The sequence below is a fragment of the Micromonas commoda genome, chromosome 9, assembly GCF_000090985.2.
Source record: "Micromonas commoda chromosome 9, complete sequence".
Classification (NCBI taxonomy): domain Eukaryota; kingdom Viridiplantae; phylum Chlorophyta; class Mamiellophyceae; order Mamiellales; family Mamiellaceae; genus Micromonas; species Micromonas commoda.
Genome location: NC_013046.1, coordinates 950,168 through 969,293, shown reverse-complemented (window position 1 = coordinate 969,293; position 19,126 = coordinate 950,168). Strand labels below are relative to the sequence as shown.

Here is a 19,126-nt window from a genome sequence, read left to right as displayed (position 1 = left end):
GTGCTCCGCGCGGCGTGTCTGTGGCCCTGGGAGGACCTGGTGGTGGAGCGGGAGCGGGGCGGGGGGTTCAGGCTGTGCTCGGCGGGTGCGATCACGAGGGGTTGGCGCCGTGAGGGGTGTCCGCACAGAGGCCGTAGGGTTTCCCCCGCGACGTCTTGAACGGGCCGGGAGGGGTTCGCGCGAGAGACGCGGGGGGCGAGAGATGGGCGCGGGTTTGGGTTCGAGGTGGATGGGACGCGCGCGACTAACCTTACGCGAGCTACGTGCGCTTCAGCAGTCACCGACCCCTTGGCGCGCGACCGGGCAATGCCCCGCGTCGGCCAGATAGCACTACCTGGCTGGTACGGTCACAGCACAGCGGTTTCCCCGACAAAATATCTCCGATGCTCGTTTTCCCGGCCACTTCGGGGCGCGCCGGCCTCATGGCGATGAGGACGACGATTTGGCGGCCGAACGTGAGAGTGACCCTCGACGAGTATGGCGAAGTCGAGGACACGGAGAGTGGGGGTGAGGAGTTGACGAAGAAGGGCACGAAGCGGAAGGGAGCCCCTCCCACGAAGGGGCCGTGCGAGCACGGGGTGAAGTATCGGTCGCAGTGCAAGGTGTGCGGTGCTTGTCCGCACGGGAAGCAGCGCAATCGATGCAAGGATTGCGGTGGGTCTGGAATCTGCGAGCACGGTCGTCTCCGCTTTAGCTGCAAGGAGTGCGGTGGTGCATCAATCTGCGAGCACGGTCGTCGGCGCTCTCGGTGCACGGAGTGCGCCGGGTCTGGAATTTGCGAGCACGGTCGTCGGCGCTCTACGTGCAAGGAGTGCGGTGGTGCATCAATCTGCGAGCACGGTCGTCAGCGCTCTCAGTGCAAGGAGTGCGGTGGGTCTCAAATCTGCGAGCACGGTCGTCGGCGCTCTGTATGCAAGGAGTGCGACGGGTCTCAAATCTGCGAGCACGGTCGTGAGCGCAAACGGTGCAAAGAGTGCGGTGGTGCATCAATCTGCGAGCACGGTCGTATACGCTCTCAGTGCAAGGAGTGCGGTGGGGGCTCAATCTGCGAGCACGGTCGTCACCGCTCTCAGTGCAAGGAGTGCGGTGGGTCTGGAATCTGCGAGCACGGTCGTCAGCGCTCTCGGTGCAAGGAGTGCGGTGGGTCGAGAAAATAGAGGTGTCCCAGCAGAAGTGTCGTCATCACATATTTTTTTCCTCCGAGCTCGTCGCCCCTCCCCGCCCCTCTCGCGCGTCACCCCTCCTCGCCAAACTCCGCCGTGAACCTCTCGTGCACCTCCAGGTCCGCCTTCGCCACCGTCGGCCTCGCCTTGAGCAGCACTTTCACGAAATCGTTCTTCGTGATCTTCGGCGGGTGCACCTGCGACGCGTACCCTTTATCGGCGAGCGTCTCGAGCGTGCACGGCCACGCCGCCGGATCACCGGGTGAGCACGGCACGTAATGCTCGGTGCCGTCGGGCTGGGGCACCGTCTTGAAGTGCGTCGCCTCCTGCGTCTTACGCACGGGTTCGTACAGCACGTCCTTGACGACGTGGTCGATGTCGCTCCCGCTGAACCCCTCCGCCTGCGCGCCCAGCTGGTCGAAATCCGCCTGGACCAAATCGTGCGGCGTGTCGCCCAGGTGCACCTTGAACATGTGAGCCCTGGCGGCGTCGTCGGGGAGCGGGATGTAGATGCGCTTGTCGAACCTGCGTCGGACCGCCTGGTCCAGCTGGTACGGCGTGTTCGTCGCGGCCAGCACCAGCACGCGGCCGCTGTCGCTCGCGCCCACGCCCTGCATCTGAACGAGGATCTCCGTCTTGATGCGCCTGGACGCCTCGCTCTCGCCACCCTCGCCGCGCGCGCCGCAGAGGGCGTCGATCTCGTCGATGAAGATAATCGAAGGCGCGCGTTCCCTCGCCAGCGTGAACAGGTTGTTCACCAGCTTCTCGCTCTCGCCCATCCACTTGCTCACCAGATCCGACGAGCTGATTGAGAAAAAAGTGGAATCCGCCTCCGTCGCCACAGCCTTGGCCAGGTACGACTTGCCCGTCCCCGGCGGACCGTACAGCAGGAACCCGCTCCACGCCTTTCGCTTGCCCGTGAAGAACTGAGGGAACTTGACCGGCATGATCACCGCCTCCTTCAGCGCCGCCTTGGCCTGCTCCAAGCCCGCGACGTCGTCCCACTTCACGTCTGGTTTCTCCGTCACGATGGCACCCCCGAGCTGAGACTTCATCTTGGCGCTCTCACCGTCGTCGTCTCCCTTGCCGTTCGCGCCGTTCTTGCCGCCGGGTTTGGCGCGCAACGCGCTGTCCGGGGAATTCACCGGGTTCGCCCGCGACGTCGCGGCGTCGCTGTCGATGAGCTTCTTGAGCTCCTCCGCGCGCTCCAGGTACTCCATGAACTTAGCCTTGACCGTCTGCTGCATCATCGGGTTCTTCTCGTACTTGAGGTAGATGGTGAAGTGGTCCAGGGCGCTCATGTACAGCTTGAACGCGGCGGGATAATCCGCGGACTTGTCCTTATCCACCGCGTCCTTGACGAGCGCGATCGCCTTCTCGCGGATGGCGAGGCCGCCGCCGAGGTCGCCCATCTCACCGACGCTCCAACCCCTTCACGACGTACTCCCCCTTTGTGAAAAGACCGCGGGTGCCCTTTGGTTTTTTTTCCACGCTGACGATGAACGGCCGGGCGCGGGGGGTTTGCCGAGGCTGACTTCGTTCGTCGCCGCCGGGTTCGAAGCGCGGGTCCTTCGCGCGGCGTGCGTTCGGTCCCGTCCGAGCGACCTGGCCGCCGCGGATGTGGCGAATTTCGGGTCGACGCGCGGCTACACCCGGATCGAGTTCGTGTCACGAGACTTGCTTGACAAGCTGGCAGAAATTCATCCATCCCTGACCAGCCGAATGTGGCGCGCCCCGCGACGGTGCTTCGCGAAGTTAGTTTCCTCCGCCGACGCGCGTGCCCCGCCACTCCGGACGACGTCCCCGGTCCCCGCGCGTCTCGACATGGTCAACTACGACAAGTGGGACAAACTCGACCTCGGCTCCGACGACGACGAGCCCCGGACCCGCGGCCGGCCGCAGGTCACGCGCCTCGAGGGCCCATCGACGGTCACCTTCGGCGGCGGGCGCGGCGACGTCGTCGACGTCAGGGTGGATGCGCCGCGACCGACGAACGAGCCGATCCGGGCGGCGAAGGCGTCCGACAAAGCGCCGGTGCGCAACACCCTGGACGCATCGTACGCCAAGTTCGACGCCCTGGCGGGCGACATCTCGTCCGACGACGACATCAACGACTACTACGAGGACGAGTACCACGCGCAGATGGACGCGGCGAGGCGAGCGGAGTTCGAGGACACCCTTCGCAATCCCGACGGCACGTGGAAGGAACTGCCCCCGCTGGTGCGCCAACCCGGCAAGTACATCGGCGATATGCCCCCGCCGTCGTACCCGCCCCCGGACGTGGCGGAGGCCGAGTTGATGGCGGACATGGACAGGCTCGCCGAGCGCACCGAGGCGTTCACCAGAAACGGCGCAGCCGAGAATGCGATCGAGTCGTCCGAGAAGGACGCCGCCGCCGAGTCTGAAGACAAAGGTGATCCCGCCGAGTCTCAGCAGCGAGCCGGGTACATGTGGAGCCAGGAGCACGACGAGTGCGTCCTGAGCGTCGTCGTTCCCCCGGGTACCAAGGCTAAGGACGTCGTCGTCGAGTGCACCGAGGATCGCGTGAAGGTCGTCCTCGCCAACCACGCGTTACAATCGGCGACGACGCTCGTGGACGACGACATCGCGCACAGGATCGACCCGGAACCCCGGGACGACGAGGAGCTGGAGCGATCGGTGGACGGGTTCGACGTGCCGCGCGTGTACGGCGAGTGGGAGGTGTGCGACTGGGAGCCGCAGTCGCTGGGAGGGCGGCGCGTGGTTCGCGTGACGTTTCGGAAGAAAGGGCTGGGCGCCATGACGCACTGGTGGCGCAGGGCGCTGCGCAGCGGGAAGGAGATCGACACCGCCGCGCTGAAGTGTCGGAAGGAGGGGAAGGCGGCGGAGAGCCAGAAGATCTGGGAGGAGGCCACCGCGGCGTTCAAGGAGAGCGTCAAGAACAGGAAGCCCATCCCGATCCCTTACACCGGTCCGTCGGAGGATTCCGGCGACGACGAGAGTTGACGCGAAGGCTTCAAGTCGTGTGAAGGAATAGAGATACAACGTTAGGCTAAAAGATTACACCCACCCCCGCGACGGACGGATCACTTTCCGATCACTTTCCGAGCTCCGTCTTGAGGTTATCGAACGGGAACTGCTTGTCCGCGAACGGCTGCGTGGACGGCTTGTCGACAACCTTGGCGAGGCTGTAGATTGAGTAGAACACGCCGAGCCCGCCGAAGAGATACGCCGCCGCCTCCGCGGGTTTGACGATGTGCGGGGGTACCACGTCCAACGCGGGCTCGGGGTATGCGTCGCCGCAGTCCCAGGTGAGCTCGCTCTCCTCCGGCAGCTGTGGAGACGACGAGGGGAGGGGCGGAGGTGAGTTGGATGTTCGCAAACGAGACTGGGGCGCCTAGGGTTTGTTTTGCTGGGTGGGACGCGGGTCGGCGAGGGGCGCACCTCAGCGGTTGGGACCTCGTGCGCGGGAACTGGCGTGCCCATGCCCGCCCTGGACGCGGCGGTGACGTGCAGGTTGCGAATGCCTCCGACCTGCGGTGAAGTAAGCGGGGGCGTGGCGGGTCAGGATGCGGGTCGCGTATGAAGGGCAGTCAGGCGAGGATAGGCGTGCGTGATCGGGTCGACGCGCGGGGTCGAGTGGAATGGTGAGTGAGGCTCACCTGCGTGCCCGGGGCGTGGGACACCGCCCTGAGAAGGCCCGTGGCGCGGACCACCTTTAACACTCCCGACATGTTCTGTTGGAGTGTCGCCGAACAAGTGCCGGCCCCGTGAGCAAGGAGGACCTCCAAAAACGGGTGGGAACAGTGGAGCGAAGGGTGGCGATCGGATTCCGTTTTGAACTCATCGCGCTGTGACTGATTGTCTGTGCAGAATCTGACAGAATCTACGAGTTGTGGGTTAACAAAAGGCCGAAGTCCTATGGGAACCAGTTAGAAAACGGGAGGTGACTCGGAGGATCCACTCGGGATCTCCCACATCTGGCGGATTCCTCATCGGAAAGTGCAGAACCTCGTCACTTTTTCGATGCACGCGGCGTGCGTTCAACCGATCACCGCGCGCGCGCCCCGTCACGGGGTCGCGCGCGGGCGTCATTATCGCGCACCGATGCGCATCTCCGCCGTCTCATTGGTGCCCCCGCCCCACGGCGGGTTCAACCAGAAGAACAAGCACGGCTTCACCAACGTCATTTCCGTTCCGAAAACACGCGAAGCCGACGCGGACAGGCTCGTGCGGAGTCACGAGCGATGGGTCAACTCGACGCACGTCGTGGGGCCGGAGGGGGACGAGGACGACTTCGGACACCCGCGGCTGCTCGAATACTACGTCACGAAGGGACCGGAGGTGGTCGGCGCCCTGGACCCTCGCAGCGGTGCGTGACCGCCCACCGACTCCCCCCCCCGCGCCCCCGACACCGAATTGTCCAATTTCCATCCCCCGTCAGCACCACGTCAGAAATATCTCGTGTCGGAGAGACCCGTCCTGACCCTGACTCCCGCCCCCCACACGCGCCTTGCAGACGGAAATGCCACCGGTAACGTGGTTTACGTGTTCAACTTAAAGTTCGTTTCGCGGTTCGGCGTGGATCAGCACTTCCGGATGAGCTCCGAGGGGTGGGGCGACCACGAGCTCCTCATGGTGCGCCCGAAAAACCCCGAACCGGCGCCCTTTTTCTTTTTGCGTTTTTTCTTGTCGATTCCCGCGTTTCTTCCCCTCACGCCGCCGACGCCGCCTGACGTACCTTCCGCCCCGCCCACCGATGAAACGCAGGACATGATGAGAGAGCACAGCAGGTTCTTCGACCGCTGCGGTCGCATCGTCGCCAACTACGTCGACGACGCCCCCGCGTGCACCGCGCGTAAGGGCGACAGGGCCACCAACGTCATCCTGAGGGTGCCCGCCAGGGACGAGTCCACCGCGGATGCGCTGATCCGCGACCACCAGCAGCTGATGCGCCGGACGCACCACTTCACCACGCAGCTCGACTACGACGAGCTCCGGCCGAGGATCACCCAGTACCAGGTGTCCAAGCACCTCGTGCGAGAGGATCCTTGGGACACCAGGTCCGCTCTGACCGGCGACGTCCACTACTGCTTTCACACTACGTTTGTGGACGCGCTGGGCATCAGGGGACACAGGAACGTGGCGCAGATAAACCCGGAGGTGTATCAGCGGATGACTCCGTTCTTCCTCAAGTACGGCGTGCACGCGGACGTGGAGAACCACGCGGTGTTCGCCAACATGCAGCGGCCCAACTTTGTGTCCAACATCATACGCGGCGTCGGCAAGCTCTTTGTTAAAACCGAGCAGGACGTCGCGCTGCAGGAGTTCGAGGCGAGGCTCAACCAGCCGAGGTTATGACGGCGGCGGTGAGGTCGTCGTGCCTCGGATTGGAGGGGGAGACTATATTTGATTTCACGTCGCGACGACAAGAGGGTCGCGATGCTCTGTATTGCCTGCATGCTAATGCCACTGTTGTTGTAACACTTAAAGTACCTTCGTAGTCTACGCACAACTGAAGTCATTTTTTCTTGGAAGGGTTAAGGTTACTGCAAAGTGCGCGCGATGGAAGCTCCCATCGACCTCACCGACGACCCCGCCGGTGGCGTTGATGATGCGGTCGATCTCCACGGTTTGAGCAACGACGACATGGACGACGAATCCCTGGACGTCGCAATCGCGAGGTGCCGCGAGGACCTGGAAGAGTGCGATTCCGAGATCCGCACGCTCGAGCGTCGACGCCGTGCCGCCGCCGCCGAGCTGGATGCGCTCGTCAAGCGCCGCGAGGAACGCGCGGGCGCACGCGCGGACGCACACGCCGACGCCATCGCCGACCGATGGTCCGCGCCGCATCCCCAATGGGACGCGAAGGTCGACTCGATACTCGCGGACGTCTTCCGCATCACGACCGGCTTTCGACCCGCGCAGAGGGGCGTCATCAACGCCACGCTGAGCGGCCGCGACGTCTTCGTGGTCATGCCCGCGGGCGGGGGCAAATCGCTGACCTACCAGCTCCCGGCCATCATCGACGCCCCGAAACTCACGCTCGTCGTCTCCCCGCTCCTGTCCCTCATCGAGGACCAGGTGGAGCAGATGAACGCGATCGGCGTCGGCGCTCGAGCGCTCACCGCGGCGACGTCTTCGGAGGAACAGAACGAGACGCTGCGACTGCTGGACGACCCGGGCGTCGGACCCGGGGTTGGAGGAGGAGGAGGGGGAGGAGGAGGAGGCGTCCAGGGCCAGCCGGCGTCCGGGAGGAAGAGGCGAACGCGCGACGGGGAAGGGGACGAAGCCGGTCGTGAAGCCGGGACGACGGCGATTAACGAAACGGCGAAAGAGACTCGACCCGACCCGACGCCCCCGCGGCTGTGCCTGCTGTACGTGACGCCCGAGAAGGTGGCGAAGAGCAAGCGGCTCATCACCAAGCTGGAGAAGGCGCACAGGGCCGGTCGCCTCGCCAGGGTGGTGCTCGACGAGGCGCACTGCGTGAGCGCGTGGGGTCACGAGTTCCGGCCGGATTACCGGAAGCTGGGCATCTTCAAGACGCAGTTTCCGAGCGTGCCCGTGCTGGCGTGCACGGCGACGGCGACGCCAAGGGTTCAGCGCGACGTGATAGACGTGCTGCAGATCCGCGGGTGCGCCAAGTTCAGGACCTCCGTCCAGCGCCCAAACCTGCGTTACGAGGTTGTGCTCAAGCCGAGCGCCAAGAAGGATTCGGATGACCTACTCTGCCGCATCGTGCTCGGAGCCATGGGGCCGGATGCAACGCCGAAGCCCAACTGCGGCGCCGCCATCGTCTACTGCTTCAGCCAACGGGAGGCGGAGCAGTGCGCCGAGGTTTTGACCAACGGCGGCATCACGTCACTCCCGTACCACGCCGGGTACACCGAGGAGTCGCGTCGGGCGGTGCACACGAGGTGGAGCCGGGGTGACTCTGTTCGGGTGATGTGCGCCACCGTGGCGTTCGGCATGGGCGTCAACAAGCCCGACGTTCGCCTGGTCGTGCATCACACCGTGTCGAAGAGCGTGGAGTCGTACTACCAGGAGAGCGGGCGCGCGGGACGGGACGGCAAACGCGCGAGGTGCGTCGTGATGTGGCGCCCCGCGGACGTTCCGAGGCAGTCGTCCATGGTGGCGTTTGACGCCGGGTCGGAAAATTTGGGTAACCTGTATCGCTCCTGTCGATGGCTGACGAGCACGGGGTGCCGAAGGGCGTCGCTCGCGGCGCACTTTGGGGAGACGTACGACCCGCGCGTCGACGGCGCGTGCGTGTGCGACGTGTGCGAGCCGCCTAAAGGCGCGGGTTTCTTCCCGACGCAGCTCGGTGAGTCTTCGAAGGATCTCGCGAGGACGAGGGAAACCGCGGGGTCGGTGGCGGAGTGCTTCATGCGGCTGGTGGAGAAGGACCCGGACAAGCCCGTGACGATGTTGCAGCTCGCGAGCGAGTGGATCAAGCACGCCAAGTCCGAGGCGAGGGACGAGCTGAGGGACGCGGGGAGCGGCGGGGTGGTCGGTAAGGTGCCGCTGGGCGCGTGGCAGCGGGCGATTGGTCTCCTGGACAAAGACGGAGCCGAGGCTTTCGTGTGCCACATGGTGATGCACGGCGTGCTGACGGAGCACTGGCAGCACACCGCGTACAGCACGAACGCGTACGTGCGCGCCGGTGAGGTGGAACCCGACGAGTGCCCCGAGTTCAGCCTCGTTCGCAAGTACAAGGGAGAGGAGTAGTGCCTATTCTCGAGAGCTTGGAAATAATGGCTTGGGCCAACTTTTCGGCCGTTTTATCGTTTCACTTATCCGAGAAGTCCTCGACGCGTCGAGCCGCGCACGACCGCACTGGACAGGTTCGCCTCCCTAACGCCGGCGGGGCGTCGCGCTGCGACCTATATCCCCTCGCTCATCGCGTCTGCGTCTATTCGCCGCGCCGCTCGTCGACTGCACAGCTGGCGCGTCGCGGTGCGGTCGCGATGTCGGCCGTCGCCGCCGCGATTCACGGGGTCCCCGCGCGAGGATGGAACCCTGGTAGCTCGCACCGAGGTCATCGCGTCGTCTCTTCCTCACGAGCGCCAATCGCCGTCGCGGAAGAGAGCGTTGTGACATCAGCGCGGACGATCGAGCCGGCGAGCGCTCTCCTCGACGCCCTCGGCGCCGGCGAGCGCGTCGAGTGCGGCGTCAACGCGTCCGGGGTCCGGGGACTGTTCGCCGCGCGATCGCTGCGACGCGGTGAACCCGTGCTGGAGATCCCGCTGAGGGAATACGGCTTGACGGACGATCCCGGCGAGACCCGAATGTCGTGGTCGCGGCAGCTCGGTCGAAAACTCGTCCACCTCAGGCGCGACGCGCTCGACGACGCGTCCTCCCTATCGGGCGCCATGAGAAACTACGCGGGGAGTCTGCCGAAGATGGGGGAGCCGGCTCCGGGATTGGCGAACGATCCGGCGTGCGTCGCGGCGCTCGCGGGCGCGTGGGACTGCACCGAGGCCGTCGCGGCGATGATCAAATTCGCCGGGCAGGTGACGGACTCGTACGCCGAGGAACGCACGCTCGATCCGACGTTGGCTCTGGAGGAGTGGCGGTGGGCGATGCGCGCGGTGCACAGCCGGACGTTTCGCGTCGAGGACGAGCGAGGCGTGCGCCCCACGCGCCGCGCGCTGATCGCCGCCGCGGACCTTCTCAACCACACCAGCGTGAGCGACGAGGTGAACTGCGAGTGGGTCGCCGACGACACGTACTTTGTCGTGAGCGCCACCCGGGACGTACCAAAAAACGGGGAACTCTTGTTCAAATACGGCGACCAGTCCGACGCGCACTTTGCGCTGTTTCACGGATTCGTCCCGTCCACCAACCCGCACAACCGCGTCCTCCTCTTCCCAAACGCGACGAACGCGCTGGACTGGTACCAGACGGTCGTCGCCAACGTCCCGTTCGGTGCGCCGGGTTGGGATACGGAGAAGGAGAGGGTGAGGGAGACGACGAGGAAAACGTTTGGAACGTACAAAGTCGACGCTCGAACAGGACTGAGACATCGCGTTATCGAAGACCTGTACCTCCGCGAGGACGGCGTCGCGAGCGGCAGCGCGCGGATGCTGTTCGAGGAGATGTGCGGGGACGAGGCGTACGCGTCGGAGGTGATCGCGCGACGGGCGAAGGAGCTGCGACGCGAGATGGAGGAGTCGACGCCGGCGGTGGACGCCGCGCTCGCCGCGCTGAGTCAGCACTCGCGGGAGCTCGTGCGACGGTATCGACAACGGAAGATGGACATCCTCTCGCGCGTGGAGTGAGTTTTACGTGGTGGGTTCGCGGCGTCGGGCGTCTGGTTAGTGCTAAATGAAACCCCGGGGCGCGGTGCGCTGTCAACGGCGAGCTTCGTTGACGCGTGGCACGAAGCGGCTTCGGTATTACATTTTAATATCCGCCGAGTGTTGGTGTTGGGTCATCGTCACGCGGCCATCTCCTTCTGCGCGCGCTCGGCTCCCTCCCTGATCGAGGGCGCCACCTTATGAGCGTTCTCGCCCCACTCACTCCCGTCCGAGCTCGCCCCGCCGCTCATGTACGGGACGAACGCGGGCCGTCCCACCAGGCCCAGCTCCTCGAACATCTTGCTATCCTCGTTGGACTCGTTGTTGGGCGTGGTCAGCAGCTTATCTCCGGTGAACACGCTGTTCGCGCCCGCGAGGAACGCCAGGGCCTGGTCGGCGGCGGACATGTTGATGCGCCCGGCGCTGAGCCTCACCACCGTCCTGGGCATCACGATCCTGGCCACCGCGATGGCGCGTACCATCTCCAAGCCAGACGGCGGCTCCAGCTTCTCGAGCGGGGTTCCCTTCACGGGGACCAAGGCGTTGATCGGGACGCTCTCGGGGTGCTCCGGGAGGTTCGCCAGGACGCGGAGCATGCTGGCGCGGTCCTTCTCCTCCTCGCCGAGACCCAGGATCCCTCCGCAGCACACGCTGATGCCCGCCTCCCTCACGGCGGCGATGGTGTTGAGACGATCTTCGTAGTTGCGCGAGGTGGTAACCTTGGGGTAGAACTCCGGGGAGGTGTCCACGTTGTGGTTGTACGCGGTGAGCCCCGCCTCGCGCAGCTGCCGCGCCTGTTCGTGGTTGAGCATCCCCAGCGTGGCGCACACCTCCATCCCCATGTCTCGGACCTCGCTCACCATCCCGAGGACTCGCTCGAATTGGCCTTTGCCCACCTGGCTCGGCCCGCGCCACGCGGTGCCCATGCAGAACCTGGTGGATCCCGCCTCCTTCGCGCGTCGCGCCGCGGCCAACACGTCGTCGGCGCCCATGAGCTTCTCGGCTTTGAGTCCCGTGTCCTCCTTCCACGACGAGGACTGCGCGCAGTAGTTGCACGTCTCGGGGCACCCGCCGGTCTTGATGGAGAGCAGCGTGCACTGCTGGACCTGCCTCGGGTCGTGGTTCGCGCGGTGCACGGACGCCGCATCGTACACCAGGTCGAGCAGAGGGCGGTTGTACAGCGCCTCGACCTCCTCGTTGGTCCAGTCGTGGCGCACGACGCCCATGGCCTTCGCGGCAGCCTGCGTCGCGAGCAGCCGCCGGGCGGTGTGAGAATGTGCGGCGGGCGCGACGGCGCCGACGAGGGCGACCGCGCGACGGAGCGTGTGGGAGGCGCGGGAGAGCATCACGACGTGGACGACGATGCGCGACTCCGGCGACTCGGGGTCGACGCGCCTGTTCGTGTGCGACGGCCGAGGCCTCCGGGGATAGGTTTTGCGGATCGGATAGAACTGGGAGGCAAAAAGGTGACAGCGCTTTTTCTGTCTGGTTTCGAAGCATATCCTACCCTGGCCCACCTCGCGACTCGTCAGATCCAGTCCACCGCCGGCGCCTGCAGGTGCTCGCTCGCCGGCTCGCTCCCCCTTCCCCAGTCCGCGCTCATCCCGACGCTCCGACTCCGCTCCTCGACGTCCACCGCCCCGTGCGTCCCGCCCTGCGCCCCCTCCCGCGTGCACGCCATCGTCCCCGCCGCGGCGGCGATGGCGGCGCATCGAATCAACGAATCCCCTCGAGCCACGCGCGCGACGAACGCCCCGACGAACGCGTCCCCGGCGCCCACCGTGTCCACGATCGCCTCCCCGTCCCGAAGCGGCGCGGCGTCCACCGCGATGACATCCGTCTCCGGTGCGTCCCCGCGGTCGACCCGCGGCGGCGCGCCGGACGGCCGTCTCGGGAGGAAGAGCTTAGCGCCCGCGGCGCCCAAGGTCACCACGACGATCGCCTCCGTGGTGCGCGCCACGAAGACGGCGAGGTCCGCCGCGGCGCTCGACGTGGGCGGCGATGCGGTGGGGTGGTGCGCCCTGACCGCGTCGCACACGTCCCTCAGTTCGTGCTGGTTGACGATGAGGAAATCGACAGCGCGGTAGACGTCGGCGCCGAGCGCTGACGCGTTTGCGGATGGGGCGACGTTGACGGCGACGGCGGCGCCGCGTGCCTTGGCCTTGGCGACGCACGCCTCCAGCGTGGGCGTGGGTACCTCCATCTGCATCAGGAGCACGTCTCCGCGGGCGATGCGACCGTCCAGTTGATCCGCGGCGACGGCGGCGTTGGCTCCGGACCCGACGCAGATCTGATTCTCGCCTTGGGCGTCCACCACCACGCTGGCGCACGCGGTGGGAAGGTCCGCGCGCTTGGCAACGCCGGTCACGTCCACGCCCGCGGCCTCGAGGTTACCGAGGACGAGCTTTGCGAAGTCATCGTCGCCCGTGGCGCCGATGAACCTGACGGATTCGCACCCGAGCTTGGCGCACGCGTACGCCTGATTGGCGCCTTTGCCACCCGGGAGCAGTTTGTAGGATGGCGCCAGCACGGTCACGCCGGGGGAGGGGAGATCGCGCGGGTTCATGACGAGGTCGACGTTGGCGGAGCCGACGACGACGACGGCACCCTTGGGGGCGTCGCGCGGCTCGCTCGGCGGTGCGTCGCTCATGGCGTAGTTCGGATGTGGCGTGGTTCTGTTGTGGATAGAGAGTCCGATGAATTTGCCCGAAGTTCACAACGCGGCATCGGAAGTCGTGAACCCGGGCGGGAGCATCGCGCCCCGCCGCCCACTCGAAGAAGCGCGCGGGTCCTGGCGCTACATCGAGCCCCCACACCCCGCGGGTATCCGTCCACGATGCCCGGCGCTAAACCCAAGGTCAAGGGCAAGAAGCGCAAGTCCATCAGCGGCACCCCGGATGACGAACGCGCGCCCGCGCCGTCCACGGCGGCGGCGAAGGGAAAAGGGACGGGGAAATCGGGGAAATCGAAGAAGGCGATGGAAGACGGCGACGGCGGGTCGGAGCCGGTGGACGAGAGGTTCGCCAAGCTCCCGTCGTTCGACGTCGAGTTGGATTCCGACCTAGACGAAGATCCCGTCGACGAGGACGACGACTTCGACGAGGCGGCGGTGCTCGACCACGAGGACGACGTGAGCGACGACGACGACGACGACGACGACGACGACGACGAGGGCGGCGACAGCGACGACGACGGGAACGAGGACGAGAAGCGCGCGGACAGGGAGCCGACCCCGGATGAGGTGAAGGCTGCGTACGATTCGGACTTTGACATCGACGGCGCCGGCGACGGCGCCGGCGACGGCGACGACGACGACGCCGACGCCGGCGGGCCGATGGACCCCGCGGAACCCGAGCTCTTCGAGTTCGACGACGACAACGACCGCGCCGGGGGCAAGAAGGTGCTCAGCGAGAAGGCGCTGAAGAAGGCGCGCGCGGACCAGGCCAAGCGGGGGGTCGTGTACCTCGGGTCGATCCCGCCCTTCATGAAACCTCAGAAGCTCAGGCAGCTGTTGACCCCGTACGGCGACCTGGACAGGATGTACCTCATGCCCGAGGATCCCGAGATTCGCGCCAGGCGCAAAAAGTTCAAGGGGAACACCGGTAAGAACTTTGTGGAGGGTTGGGTTGAGTTCAGGGACAAGAAGAAGGCCAAGGCGTGCGCGGCGATGCTCAACGGAACGCAGGTGGGCGGCAGGAGGCGCGGCGCGCACTTCTCCGATCTGTGGAACATGAAGTATCTCCCAAAGTTCAAATGGGACAACCTCACGGAGGAGATTGAGTACCAGAAGGCGCTGCGCGAGCAGCGCATGCAGCTGGAGCTCAGCGTCGCGAAGAAGGAGCGCGATTTCTACCTCCAGAAGGTGGAACAGGCGAAACAGATCGAGAAGATGAGGGAACGACGCGCGGCGGAGGCGGCGGGTGACTTGGAGAAGCTCAAGCACCTTCCGGAGGCGCCCCCGGAGGACAGGGAGGAGACCAAGGAGGAGTACGAGGCTCGCATGCGGCGAGAGCGCGCGAGGCAGAAGGAGGAACGGAACCAGCTGCTGAGACGTTTCAAGCAGAGGGAGGCGCTCGGCGACATCAACGTGGACAGCGCGAGGGGGATGATGAGCGTCGACGTGCTGAGGGATCTGTTCGTGGGGAAGCCGGACGACGAATAGAATAAATCTTAGCGCCGACGGTTCATCGCGACAATACCATACCCGGCGCGACAAAGTTCTGCACTGATGAAAAGTTCTCCACCGCGGACTCTCAACGAGGCGGCGGCGGGGTTATCTCGAAGACGTGCACGTGGTACCCCTCGTCCTCCGTCGACGGTGAGACGCGGACGGTCCTCCACCCGCATCCCCGCTCGACAAAGGCGGCGACGACGTCCCTCACCGGGACAAACGCCCCCCCGCCCCCCGCGTCGTCGGCCTCAGCGTGACCCCCGCCATTCTTGGACGACCGGTCCCTGAACGACAGCACGCACGGCAGCTCGATCCCGTTTCGTTCCCGCGCCGAACGCATCAGCGACGTCACCGTGTCGCAGAAGGGGTCGACGAGTTCGCGTAGCCAGAGGCACTCCGCCGCCATGACGAGCTCGCAGTCCCGCGGGTCGTTCACGCACGATGCGACGTCGTCGTCGTCGTCGTCCGCGGCGGTGCCGTCTCCGATGCACGGCCATCTCGCGCCGCTGGTGTCCTCCCTCGACAGCACGCGCCTCCTCCGACACAGCCGTCCTTGCGCGACCACCGCGTCGTCGATGGATTTTGTCCAGTCGAGCACCTGCGCGACGCACGTGCCGCCGTTACCGCCCTTGATGCGCTCACCCGCGCTCCACGGTCGGGATGATGACGCGGCCTGGACTTCGTCGTCATCCGTGGACGTGTTCTCGCCGATGTTGCGGTAGAGTACGCCCTCGACGACGGCCTCGAGGTCGGTGCACATGACGTGCGCCCCGGCCGACGCCGCCGCTATGCCGCACAGTCCAACCCCCGAACCCAGCTCCAGAACCCGCTTACCGGCCACCCTGCTCCTCAACGACGGCGTGGATGCGTCGGAAACATCGTCACCGTCGCATCCCTCCTCCAACAGGCGCGTGAGCACCTCGGCTCCCTCCCACACGCGGCAGAACCCCGTCGTCGCGGCGACGCTGTATCCCTCGTCGAAAAAGTTCGGATCCACCCAGTCGTCGTCGTCCGCGGATTGGTTCGATGCCGCCCCGGTGCTGGCGTCGTCTGTGTCGCCTCCGTCGCCGGATATATCGCGACGAACGATGCGGAGATCGACGCCGCAGAACGGAAACACGTCGGTGGCGAGTCTACACTCGGCCATGTCTCCTTCCCCCGCTCGTTGTGAAGACGCGTTCCATCTTTGACGTCACTTTTCTGACACGACTCGTCGGTGCAGCAGAGACACACCGAAGCGCGCGAGAGACTCGCACGCATCTGATAAGATGGCCTCCAGCGAGGTGACGGAGATCCACCTCAAGGACTATGCCGCGTATCCGTACGACGTCGAGAACGTGCGTCCCCGATGTCACCACCCGCGGACCGAGGATCCGAGACGACGCGACGTCCGATGGATCGTTCCCCGCCCTTTTTCCAATCTGATCCCGCCAACCCGATCTGACCCCTAGCGCCCGCCACGCCCCGTGAGACAACAGGTCACGCTCGAGTTTGACCTCGAGGAGGAGTTCACCGTGGTCACCGCCACATCCGTGATGCGCGCCAAGCCGTCGTCCATCGGCGCGCCCTTGGTCCTCGACGGACGTCAGTCGTTCATGGAGCTCCTCGCGATATACATCGACGACAAGCCAGTGCCGTCGCGGCTGTGCGCGTTCAACCCGAACGCGGAGGACACGCGGCTCGTCGTCGACTCCGCAGCCCTACCCGCCGACGGCGCGAAGTTCACCCTCGGCGTCGTCACCAAGTTTAAGCCCCAGGACAACCTCGAGCTCTCCGGCCTCTACAAGTCGTCGGGCAACTTTTGCACGCAGTGCGAGGCGGAGGGCTTCCGCCTCATCACCTACTACCCCGACAGGCCCGACGTCATGTCCGTGTTCACCACCAAGATCCGCGCGGATAAGACCAAGTATCCGGTGCTCCTTTCCAACGGCAACCTCGTGGGCTCGTGCGACCTCGCGGGCGGTCGGCACATGGCGGTCTGGGTCGACCCCTGGCGCAAACCCTGCTACCTCTTCGCCCTGGTCGCCGGCGATCTCGCCGTCGTCGAGTCCGCGTTCACCACCTGCACGGGTAAGACGGTGGACCTGAGGATCTACGCCGAGCAGAAGAACATCAGCCGGTGTGATTTCGCGATGGAGTCGCTGAAGCGCGCGATGAAGTGGGACGAGGAGAGGTTCGGACTGGAGTACGACCTTGACCTGTTCAACATCGTCGCCGTCGACGACTTTAACATGGGCGCGATGGAGAACAAGTCGCTGAACCTGTTCAACAGCAGGCTGGTGCTGGCGACGGCGGACAGCGCGACGGACGCCGCGTTCGCGCGCATCGAGGGCGTCATCGGTCACGAGTACTTTCACAACTGGACCGGCAACCGCGTCACCTGCCGCGACTGGTTCCAGCTGTCCCTGAAGGAGGGCCTGACCGTGTTCAGGGACCAGGAGTTCAGCAGCGACATGGGTAGCAGGAGCGTGAAGCGCATCGGGGACGTGCGGTACCTGAGGGACGCGCAGTTCGCGGAGGACGCCTCCCCGATGGCGCACCCCGTGAGGCCGGCGTCTTACATGAAGATTGACAACTTTTACACCCTGACGGTTTACGAGAAGGGAGCCGAGGTGATCCGAATGTATCACACCCTCCTGGGCGAGGAGGGATTCAGGAAGGGCACCGACCTCTACTTCGAGAGGCACGACGGTCAGGCTGTGACCACAGACGACTTTTTCCAGGCGATGTCAGACGCCAACCCCGGGTGCGACATCGGCAAGTTGAAGAACTGGTACTCCCAGGCGGGGACCCCGACCGTAACCTGCGAGCGCGTATACGACGCGGGCGCTAAGACGTACTCGCTCACCCTGACCCAGGTCCTACCCAAGACCCCCGACACCGGCGGGGACCAGCCTAAGGTGGCGCAGCTCATCCCGGTGAAGGTCGGGTTGGTCGACGCGAAGACTGGAAAAGATATGGACGTCTCCGGTAACGTTTCCGTGACCTCCGCGGGGTCCACGTCCACCTGCGTCCCGGTCCCGGGTGACGCCGGCTCCGTCGTCCTTCGTTTGAACGACATGTCCGCCACGTTCACCTTTGCCGGCGTCGAGTCCGAGCCGGTGCCCAGCGTCCTGCGGGGGTTCAGCGCGCCCGTGAAACTCGCCGTGACGCCCGCGCTCACCGCGGATGAGCTGCTGTTCCAGCTGGCGCACGACTCCGATCCCTTCAACCGGTGGGAGGCGGCGCAGAAGATGGCGCGGGAGATCATGTGCCGCGCCATCAGGTCCACGTGGCACGAAGGAAAAACCGAGCTGGCGTCGGACGACGACGCCGCCGAAGCGATCGTCGCCGACACGGCTTGGGGTAAGTTTGTGGACGCGTGCAAGGGGATCTTCCGGGACGCCGCCTCCGACGTCGTGGACCGCGCGTGGGTCGAGGAGGCGCTGTCCTTCCCCGGGGTCGGATCCCTCGTCCAGGAGCTCAAGCCCGTCGACCCGCTCGCAGTGCACAAAGTCGTGAAGCAGTTTTCGAAGCGATTCGCCCTCGCGTGCTCGGACGAGATCGAGGCGTGCTACGCGACGTGCAAGGCGGAGGCGGCCGCGTCGGGCGAGTACCTCGTGGACGAGACGCAGACGGCGCGCAGGTCGCTGATGGGATACTGCATGGCGCTCATGGGCGCCGCGGGCCACGGCGGGGAAGACGCTTCCGAGCTCGCCGCCGCCGCTAAAACCGCTCGCAACATGACGGAGACTGTCGCCGCCCTCGGCGCGCTCAACAGGCATCCCACCGCCAAGTCAGCGCGCGACGCGGCGTTCGACGCGTTCAAGCAGAAGTGGCGCGACGATAACAACGTCATATGCACCTACCTTTCCCTCGTCGCCGGTAACTCCGGGTACGGCGCGTCGCCGCTTACAGAGGTCAAGGCGACGATGGCGGATGAGTCCATGTACTCGCACAAGATTCCCAACAAGTTCTACTCGCTGATCGGGGGGTTCGCGCGCGGGAACACCCCGGGGTTCCACGCCGCCGACGGCAGCGGGTACGTCTTCCTGGCCGATTGCCTGCTGGCGATGGACAAGACCAACGCCATAGCGGCATCCAGGCTGGCCAAGCCGTTCACGGAGTGGCGCCTCTACGACGCGCCGCGCCAGGCGCTGATGAAGGGGGAGATGCACCGGATCCTGAAGGCGGAGCCGTCGCCCAACATGTTCGAGATCATGACCAAGTCGTTGGCGTGACGGGAACGAGGCGCGGCCGTCGATGATCGAGACGATAGACCCTTGTTTGTGAAACACACACCAACCACGGAGCCAAACACCGAAACTTTTATTATCATATTTGTCCTCCAGCAGTCCAGCGACTCTCGCTGGCGCTTGCTGCTTGCGCTGGCGACGCGTTTTCTTCTCGTAGGCACCTCGCAGTCGCCACCGGCGCCCCGCCTCACGTCATAGCAGGATGGGTAAGGAGAAGAAAGAGAAGAAGGATAAGAAGGATAGGAAGCGCGAGCGCGAGGAGGACCCCGACAAGGCAGC

General features: G+C 65.5%; 12 protein-coding genes across 12 annotated transcripts; 7 read left to right on the top strand and 5 right to left on the bottom strand.

Moving 5' to 3' along the window:
* Positions 1 to 422: 422 nt before the first annotated feature.
* Positions 423 to 1,157, top strand: MICPUN_61516 (hypothetical protein; the record flags this gene model as incomplete). The annotated part of the gene is made up of 1 exon (XM_002504649.1): positions 423 to 1,157. The coding sequence occupies one exon, from the start codon at positions 423 to 425 to the stop codon at positions 1,155 to 1,157; it is 735 nt and encodes a 244-aa protein (XP_002504695.1).
* MICPUN_113360 (predicted protein) lies at positions 1,158 to 2,606 on the bottom strand. Its single transcript, XM_002504323.1, has one exon. It carries the CDS (start codon positions 2,573 to 2,575, stop codon positions 1,235 to 1,237), a length of 1,341 nt encoding a protein of 446 aa, XP_002504369.1. The 5' UTR covers positions 2,576 to 2,606; the 3' UTR covers positions 1,158 to 1,234.
* A 381-nt stretch (positions 2,607 to 2,987) lies between these two features.
* MICPUN_61514 (predicted protein) lies at positions 2,988 to 4,196 on the top strand (the record flags this gene model as incomplete). Its single annotated transcript, XM_002504648.1, has 1 exon — positions 2,988 to 4,196. One exon carries the CDS (start codon positions 2,988 to 2,990, stop codon positions 4,146 to 4,148), a length of 1,161 nt encoding a protein of 386 aa, XP_002504694.1. The 3' UTR covers positions 4,149 to 4,196.
* Positions 4,163 to 4,881, bottom strand: MICPUN_108931 (predicted protein). Its single transcript, XM_002504322.1, has 3 exons — positions 4,805 to 4,881; positions 4,587 to 4,676; positions 4,163 to 4,476 (listed from the first exon to the last, which is right to left on the bottom strand). The coding sequence occupies exons 1-3, from the start codon at positions 4,874 to 4,876 to the stop codon at positions 4,240 to 4,242; spliced, it is 399 nt and encodes a 132-aa protein (XP_002504368.1). The 5' UTR covers positions 4,877 to 4,881; the 3' UTR covers positions 4,163 to 4,239.
* A 368-nt stretch (positions 4,882 to 5,249) lies between these two features.
* On the top strand, positions 5,250 to 6,650 carry MICPUN_106067 (predicted protein; the record flags this gene model as incomplete). Its single annotated transcript, XM_002504647.1, has 3 exons — positions 5,250 to 5,514; positions 5,662 to 5,780; positions 5,913 to 6,650. The coding sequence occupies 3 exons, from the start codon at positions 5,250 to 5,252 to the stop codon at positions 6,501 to 6,503; spliced, it is 975 nt and encodes a 324-aa protein (XP_002504693.1). The 3' UTR covers positions 6,504 to 6,650.
* Positions 6,651 to 7,013: 363 nt separating this feature from the next.
* On the top strand, positions 7,014 to 8,870 carry MICPUN_66235 (predicted protein; the record flags this gene model as incomplete). Its single annotated transcript, XM_002504646.1, has 3 exons — positions 7,014 to 7,326; positions 7,480 to 8,383; positions 8,492 to 8,870. Coding segments are annotated over 3 exons (1,596 nt in total), but the record flags the coding sequence as incomplete, so codon positions are not given.
* Positions 8,871 to 9,109: 239 nt separating this feature from the next.
* Positions 9,110 to 10,423, top strand: MICPUN_61510 (predicted protein; the record flags this gene model as incomplete). Its single annotated transcript, XM_002504645.1, has 1 exon — positions 9,110 to 10,423. The coding sequence occupies one exon, from the start codon at positions 9,110 to 9,112 to the stop codon at positions 10,421 to 10,423; it is 1,314 nt and encodes a 437-aa protein (XP_002504691.1).
* Positions 10,424 to 10,465: 42 nt separating this feature from the next.
* Positions 10,466 to 11,667, bottom strand: MICPUN_97893 (predicted protein; the record flags this gene model as incomplete). The annotated part of the gene is made up of 2 exons (XM_002504321.1): positions 10,466 to 10,492; positions 10,720 to 11,667. The coding sequence occupies 2 exons, from the start codon at positions 11,665 to 11,667 to the stop codon at positions 10,466 to 10,468; spliced, it is 975 nt and encodes a 324-aa protein (XP_002504367.1).
* Positions 11,668 to 11,969: 302 nt separating this feature from the next.
* On the bottom strand, positions 11,970 to 13,091 carry MICPUN_61508 (predicted protein; the record flags this gene model as incomplete). Its single annotated transcript, XM_002504320.1, has 1 exon — positions 11,970 to 13,091. The coding sequence occupies one exon, from the start codon at positions 13,089 to 13,091 to the stop codon at positions 11,970 to 11,972; it is 1,122 nt and encodes a 373-aa protein (XP_002504366.1).
* Positions 13,092 to 13,835: 744 nt separating this feature from the next.
* MICPUN_71990 (predicted protein) lies at positions 13,836 to 14,342 on the top strand (the record flags this gene model as incomplete). Its single annotated transcript, XM_002504644.1, has 1 exon — positions 13,836 to 14,342. A coding segment is annotated over one exon (507 nt), but the record flags the coding sequence as incomplete, so codon positions are not given.
* Positions 14,343 to 14,694: 352 nt separating this feature from the next.
* Positions 14,695 to 15,759, bottom strand: MICPUN_61506 (predicted protein; the record flags this gene model as incomplete). The annotated part of the gene is made up of 1 exon (XM_002504319.1): positions 14,695 to 15,759. One exon carries the CDS (start codon positions 15,757 to 15,759, stop codon positions 14,695 to 14,697), a length of 1,065 nt encoding a protein of 354 aa, XP_002504365.1.
* A 121-nt stretch (positions 15,760 to 15,880) lies between these two features.
* On the top strand, positions 15,881 to 18,832 carry MICPUN_61505 (predicted protein; the record flags this gene model as incomplete). The annotated part of the gene is made up of 2 exons (XM_002504643.1): positions 15,881 to 15,949; positions 16,091 to 18,832. 2 exons carry the CDS (start codon positions 15,881 to 15,883, stop codon positions 18,830 to 18,832), a joined length of 2,811 nt encoding a protein of 936 aa, XP_002504689.1.
* Positions 18,833 to 19,126: the final 294 nt, after the last annotated feature.